Raw genomic sequence first — 8,033 nt, 5'->3', positions numbered from 1 at the left:
GCGCACAGGTCTCATACTTTGTATAGGAAAGAACTGCAGATGCTGGTGTAAATCGAAGGTAGACACAAAATGCTGGAGTAACTCAGCGGGACAGACAGCATCTCTGGAGAAAAGGAATGGGCGACGTTTGGGGTCGAGACCCTTCTTCAGACTCATACTTTGTTTCATTTTATAAGATTCATTTATTCAACTCTAAATAAAGACCCGTTTAGATTTCCACAAACGATTCAGAAGCTGGAAGTGATTCAAAGTTTTATGGAAAGAGAAATTCCTTCTTATCTCCTATGTAAAGTGACGTCCTTTAATGCTGAGGCGAAGACCTCTAGTCCAAAACTCTCCCAAACTCTCCACTCCATTCAACCCTATCTAACCCTATCTACGCTATACCTAACTAACCCTAGTCAATTTATCTAGCCCTGATTGTTTTGGAGACCAGTATACCCGAACAAACAAACGCGCTGTTCCCTGAATGAACGTTGTTTTTTTAAATCCTTGATCAAATACCTGTAAACCGGCGCCAGTGTGACAGTGACGAATACCCCGCTGAGGATATTGTTGGGACATATATAAAGGATTTCGTCGTCACGCGCAGCATTCTTCGCACGGCCGACGTTCATCGAGACTTCCAACAGTAAAACAATGCACGAACCAGCGAAGGGGTTACTTTATGCTATTTGCTATCCCGTTCTTGCAGCTGTCGGTGTTCCTGGTAAGAGATTGAAATCTATTTTTTGCTTCTCCGGCTCAGTGGTTCTAGGCACATTTATGTACATTCCTTGCGTTATTACATTTACCCGATTGTGCTTCCCACGCCTCCCTAGTTTGTGCAGAGAAATCCACAGACATGGTTAGTTTAGTTTAGAGGTGCAACGCGGAAGCAGGCCCTTCGTCGACCGACCAGTGATGGCCGCACATTGACAATATCCTATACCGGCATCCGACCGACACTTTGGAGTGTAGGAGGTAACCGAAGCTAATGAACCTGCAAACCTGTATGTCTTTGGAGTGTAGGAGAAACGGAAGTTCTCGGAGAAAACCCACGCAGGTCAGGGGGAAAACGTACGGACTCAGTACAGACAGCACCCGTGGTCAGGATCGAACCTGGAACTCTGGTGCAGTCAGCGATGTTAGGCAGCAACTCTACCGCTGCGCCGCCGCGAACTGATGAAATCAGGAAATTGTATCTATTTGGTGCAGATCACTCTATCAATTCCAATTTTGTCTCAGAACAGTGTGTGTTATTCATTAGAATGATTAAGTAATTCGATGGTCTTTCTTTTGTCCTTGTTCTACGTTCATCGTAATTTCACACGCAGCTGGCCTGAAAACTCGAAATGTCTCTTTTTTTGCTGAAAACCTTTAAAGATCTTCCAAAAATAAAAACATCGTATTTATGCGATATCCATAAGGTCATAAGCAATTGGAGCGCTATCTCGTCTAGCGTCTGCTCCTCCTTTCAATCGTGGCTGACCTATCTATCCTTTCTAATCCCATTTTCCTGCTTTCTCTCCACATTCCCTGACACACGTACTAATCAACAATTTATCTGTCTCTGCCTTTAAAATATCAATTGACGTAGTCTCCACAGCCGTTTGTGGCAAATAATTCCAGATATTCTCCACCATCTGACCGAAGGAATTCCTTCTCATCTCCTTCCTGAAGGAACGTCCTTCAATTTTGAGGCTATGACGTCCTGTCCTAGACTCACACTAATTGAAATATCTTCTCCTCGTCCGTTCTATACAAGGCTTTCATTATTCAATAATGTATTCCATTACAGTGGAGTCGTTCTTCCATGCAAAGTTTCTTAGCTTTTCTGTCGCGGTTTGCATTTGAATGGCATTGGAATGGATTGACGAGGGATTGCAGATACTCGTTCTATTCGTCGAGCAAGATATGGTTGCATGCTGCAGAAACAAAAAGGCGAACAATCCCTTTGACCCGATTATATTTATGAGACATGTGCACAGAACATGAACTCTATAGCTAGTGATAGCTGAATCCGTGCGGTTTTTGTGAATATAGGCACAAAAAACGCTAGAGTAACTCAGCGGGACAGGCAGCATCTCTGGAGAGGAATAGGTGATGTTTTGGGTCGAACCCCTTCATCAGATTGGAATGTCGCCCACAGCCTGTGATGATATTTTCCTTTGGAACGCGTTTTTCAGAGGAGGTAGTGTCATTCTTGAAAGCGGAGTTTGCAGTGAGAGTAACCATGGCTACAGATTCTTAGGTCATGTAAAAGGGTACACCAACAGCGCAGGCCACGGGGTCATCGGCTTATACCGTCATATGTGAAAGGAGCAGAATTGGGCCATTCGGCTCATCAAGTCTACTCCGACATTCAATCATGGCTGATCGATATCTCCCTCCCAAACCCATTCTTCTGCCTTCTCCCCATAACCCCTGACACCCGTACTAATCAAGAATCTTTCTATCCCTGCCTTAAAAATACCCATTGACGACATCCAAAGCCTTCTGTCGCAATGAATTCCACAGATTCGCCACTCTATGGCTAAAGACATCCTTCGTAATCTCCTTTCTAAAGGAACATCCTTTAATTCTGAGTCTGTGACCTCAAGTCCTGGACTCTCCCACAAGTGGAAAAATCCTCTCCACATCGACTCTATCCAGGTACTTCACTATACAATAAGTTTTACTCGGTTACTTCTGACACCGAAAGCAATTGTACACCGCTTCATTCGTGATTTTTATTGTTTCCCAAACCAATCTTCGGCGTTAAACATTTGTTGTTCGGCTGCTCCGTTAGTGGAGTTCAGTTGATTAATATGGATTAAATTATTGACAGTATTTCATTTTATATTCAACGCTTCTCTCCTATATTCTTTTCCACTGTGTATTTAACTTGTCATATAAAGGCATTAAGAACCATGCGTGGCGGTAGAGTTGCTGCCTCACAGCGCTTGCAGCGCCGGGGTTCGATCCCGACTGTGCTGTCTGTACGGAGTTTGTACGTTCCCCTCGTGACCGAGTGGGATTTCTGCGAGATCTTCGGTGTCCTCCCATTCTCCAAAGACGTGCAGGTTTGTAGGTTAGTTGACTTGGTATAAGTGTAAATTATCCCTAGTGTGTAGAGGATAGCTTTAATGAGCGGGGATCGCTGGTCGGTGCGGACTCAGTGGGCCAAAGGGCCTGTTTCCGCGCTGTATCTCAAAACTAAACGGAACATAGACATACGTACGGCATCTGTTCTCATTCATGATCCATCAATGTGCGCTGATTAATTCTCAGGGGCGTACAAAAATATCTGTAATGAAAAACCTGTTTTGTAGCCCGAGAAGTGCGGTGTTGTTGTTTTCATACTTAAGGAGAGATGGAGAGACAGATGTCCAAGATATGACCGACTTTCCGGATTCGGCGGGCAAAAAAAATCTCTAATTGATGGCAGACAAAGATGAAAAAAAATTAAGGGAAATGGTGTAGGGAGGAAATGCAGATGCTGGTTTAAACCGAAGATAGACACAAAAAGCTGGAGTAACTCAGCGGGACAGGCAGCATCTTTGGAGAGGAGGAATGGGTGACGTTTCGGGTTGACACCCTTCTTCAGACTGGTTCGAGATAAGGGAAATGAGAGATATAAACGATGGTGTAGAGAGATAAAGATCAATGAGTGAAATATATCCAAAAAAGTAACGATGATAATTGTTAGCTGTTTGTTGGGTGAAAACGAGAAGCTGGTGCGACTTGGGTGGGGGAGGGATAGAGGGAAATGTTTGTCATAAGGTAATAAGTGTCAGGAGTAGGATTAGGCCACTCTGCCCATCAGGTCTATTTCGCCATTCAATCATGACTGATTTATCTCCTCATCCTAACACCATTCTCATGCCTTCTCGCCATAATCCCATCAGAGCAAAGATTGTCATATGGAAACCGATGCCTGCAAACTTGTGGTGATCAAAACTGTAAACATAAGCATTTAGTTGAGCGCTGAATAGGTCAAACGTAGCACGATAATGGTTGTGGGTTAGGACGTGGGGGCAACTAAACTGCGATGTCACCAGCACCGTGGCCCTGTTCTCTCCATGTATGTTGCTGCAATTGTGTGGCCACCGCAACAAAGAGCTTACGCTAAACAGTTGTAGCAAATTAAATAAAACGAATACAGCAACAATTCTGATTTCTATGTCTTAGCAATCCGTTAAAAATATTATCCGTGTGAACTGCTGAATCCGAGCGGCACGGTGCCACAACATTGAAGTTCAATGATGGTGGTCTTCGTCTTGGCGCGGCTTTCCGCATTCAGCTTCAGCAGGGTGATCCCATCCGGTTCGACATCCGTAGGTGCCCAGCCTAAGAAGGACGCATGCTCCGGGTTGCCGCCAAGCTGCAGCGACTGGTGTTGCATTTGGGCTGCAAGCTGTTGTTGCTTCTGCTTCTGCTGTCTCTGTTTGTTGTCGTTCGCATGACTAAGGTCAGTTGACAGGGCTCACCACGAGGAGGTCGACAACATGAGGTCGACAACATTACAACGGAACAACCTCCTGCGTTGCTTGGCTGCAAGACCCCATCGAACCCCAAACATCATTTGCACCACCTCGCCTCGGATTCACAGCAACTGGGACCTCAAGGCCTGTCATCTCGTCGCCCCTTCTCCCGTCACGCAGCAACCTCCTGTGGCTTCGTTTTCAATATACTTTTAGCATGGAGAACCAGCTGGGACTCAATTCACTGTAGCACCGAACACCACAGTCCCACTCGGCTTGGAGATGCCCCGCAAAGAGTGGGTCGCCCTCAACCGGATCCGCACAGGGTTTGGACGGTTCAACTCTAACATGCAACGTTGGGGCTTGCGTTTATCAGCAGCCTGCGTGTATGGGGCAGACCAGCAAACAGCGTAGCACGCCATTTTCGACTCCTCCGCCCCCTGGTGGATGGATAGACCTCACGGGCCTCGACAGCAGCACGCAACAACGCCTGGAGGGCGTTACATAACTTCTGCTGCCTCAAACGCACGAAGAAGAAGCGTTGAAGTTGCTGCCTCACAGCTTCAGAAAACCGGGTTCGGTCTTGGCTACGGTTGCTGTCTGTACGGAGTTTATACCTTTTCCCTGTGACCGCGTGGGTTTTCAGCGGATGCTTCGGTGTTCCGTAGAAAATTGTTCACAATCACCTTCATGCCATGCCAATTTATAAACGAATGATGACCCTTTACATTTTTATCAATCAACAATAACTATTTTCACTATCTCTGTTTGTGACTTGTCACATGAACTCTCCACCCCCAATCCCCCCTCCCCGGCACACAGATATCAGAAGGATCGGAAACGGCAGAGTATTCCAAACATGCTCCACAAACCAGACATTGTCCGTGGATGGAAATCCAAGTTTTCTCGGACTAGAGGTCATTACCTCAGATCAATTAACCCGGAATGTTAACTGTGCCGCTCAGAAGATCATACGACCATGTGATAGGAGCAGATTTAAGCCATTCGGACTATCAAGACTACTCTACCATTCAATCATGGCTGATGTATCTCTCCCTCACAACCCCATTCTCCTCCCTTCTCCCCATAATATCTGACACCCGCACTACTCAAAACTCTTTCTACCTCTTTCTTAAATATATCCACTAACTTGGCCTCCACAGGCTTCCGTGGCAAATAATTCCACAGATTCACCCCATTGTGACTAAACAAATCCTTCCTCATCTCCTTCCTAAAACAACGTTCTGAGACTGAGGTTATGACTGCTAGTCCAAGACTCCCGCTGGTGAAAACATCCTCTCCACATCCACCCTATCCAAGCCTTTCACACTCTGTACGTTTCAATGACCCCATTCTTCTAAACTTCAGCGAGTAGAGGCCCAGTGCCGACAAACGCTCATCATGTGTTATCACTACCTTATCACTGATCACTCCCCCTATAAAAGCTACCTCCCCTGCTTTCACTTCTCCTTATTACCTGGGATACATTTCTGGGCGGCACACTTTCGCAGCAGTAGAGCCTGACTACGGATGCTGTCTGTGCGGTGTTTTTACCTTCTCCCCGTGACCTGCGTGGGTTTTCTCAGAGATCTCCGAAAACTCCAAAGACGCACAGGTTTGTTGTTTCATTGGTTTTGTATAAATGTAAATTGTCCCAAGTGTGTGTAGGGTAGTATTCAAGTGCGGGCATCGCTGGTTGATGCGGACTCGGTGGGTCGAAGGGCCTGTATCCGCGCTGTACAGTGCATTCAGAATGTATTCAGACCCACTTCACTTTTTCCACATTTTGTTACGTTACAACCTTATTTTAAGATTGATTTTTTTACCATCAACCACACACGATGCCCCAGAATGAAGAAGCGAAAAGAGGTGTTTAGAAATTTTTGTAAAGTAATTAAAAAGTAATTTAAAAAAATAACTGAAATATGACATTTACATAAGTATTCAGACCCTTTGTTATGACACTCAAAATTGAGCTTAGGTTCATCCTGTTTCCATTGATTATCCTTGAGATGTTTGGAGTCCACCAATGGTAAATTAAATTGATTGGACATGCTTTGGAAAGGCATACACCTGTCTATTTAAGGCCCCGCAGTTGACAATGCACGTCAGAGCAAAAACCAAGCCATGAAGATGAAGGAATTGTCCATAGACCTCCGAGACAGGATTGTGTCGAAACAAAGATCTGGGGAAGGGTATAAAACAATTACTGCAGCATTGCAGGTCCCGAAGAGCACAGTGGCCTCCGTGATTCTTAAATGGAAGAACTTTGGAACCACCAGAACTCTTCATAGAGCTGGCCCGTTCCCTGTGTGCAGTTTTATTTCTATAACCTAATGTCAAATTAATACGTGAACGTAGTATGGTTAACTACATAAAAATGCTATTATTTTAGTTTGACTCAATCTTGCTTTATCACAGCTAATGTAGCCGCCATTGTTATCCTGTCCCGGAGAAAATGCGGCCTCTCCAAATGCATCACCTGCTACCTGATAGGCATGGCAACGGCGGACCTTCTCGTCGTCATCACCGGAGTCATATTAAATAGGATTGTTGGCATTTACTTCCCAGCAAGCTACATGGCGATTACGCCAATATGTAGCTTCAAAATCGTTCTCATTTACGCTTCTAGGGACATCTCGGTCTGGTTAACCGTCGCTTTCACATTTGATCGATTTGTAGCCATTTGTTGCCGAAAACTGAAGGCCAAGTATTGCAATGAAAAGGTGGCAGCCTTTGTGGTTTGGACGATATTCACACTGGGATGTTTGCAGAATATCCCCTGGTACTTTAAGTTTGAACCCTTGCACATCATTGACGGCACGCCTTGGTACTGTCACACCAAATCCAGTTTCTACACCGCTCCACTGTGGGTAATCTTTTCAGCTTTTAATTCCATCGCCACACCCTTCATTCCGTTCTTCCTCGTTGTGCTCCTCAATGTCCTGACTGTTAGGTTCATCGTTGTGGCCAGCAGAGGGCGCAAAGCGCTCCGCCACCACAATAACTCAGTCAGTCACACTGACCCCGAAATGGAGAACAGAAAAAAGTCTATAATTTTACTGTTCGCCATCTCCGGAAGTTTCGTCCTCTTGTGGATGACGTTCATTATCCATTTCCTCTACTATCGAATCACCAACACGTTAACTTACTCTGGTTACAACGACCCAGTATTTATCCTGCAGGAGGTCGGATACATGCTGCTGCTGTTGAGCTGTTGCACCAACACCTGCATTTATGCAGTGACTCAGCGCAAGTTCAGAGAGGAGTTGAAATATTCGTTGAAGTATCCGTTGAAACATATTCTGACATTTCTTAAATAATGAAAGGCATGATATCATACGCATACTATATGACATTGCGTATATGGAACGGCAACTGTCGTGCACAACCCAATTCCCACTTTGACAACGGAACACTACAGGTCACAATTTCGATTTGTGATTTGCATTGCTATCTTTGTTTTTAATCTCTTCGATTTTTTTCACCTTCTCCCTCGACTCTGTCCAGGGACTGAGACATTCCTTTCAGGTTATGCAGAGGTTCACTTGCACCACCTCCAACCAAAGCTATTGTGTCCGTTGTGCA

The 8,033-nt window shown here is 45.2% G+C and overlaps 1 protein-coding gene across 1 annotated transcript; it reads left to right on the top strand.

The window, feature by feature from the left end:
* The first annotated feature begins 639 nt into the window (after window positions 1-639).
* LOC144612149 (putative G-protein coupled receptor 139) lies at window positions 640-7,768 on the top strand. The gene is made up of 2 exons (XM_078431709.1): window positions 640-709; window positions 6,867-7,768. The coding sequence occupies exons 1-2, from the start codon at window positions 640-642 to the stop codon at window positions 7,766-7,768; spliced, it is 972 nt and encodes a 323-aa protein (XP_078287835.1).
* Window positions 7,769-8,033: the final 265 nt, after the last annotated feature.

This window comes from Rhinoraja longicauda, chromosome 43, assembly GCF_053455715.1.
Source record: "Rhinoraja longicauda isolate Sanriku21f chromosome 43, sRhiLon1.1, whole genome shotgun sequence".
NCBI lineage: Eukaryota > Metazoa > Chordata > Chondrichthyes > Rajiformes > Arhynchobatidae > Rhinoraja > Rhinoraja longicauda.
The sequence above is the reverse complement of the archived record's forward strand: the minus strand, read 5'-3'. Positions and strand labels throughout refer to the sequence as shown.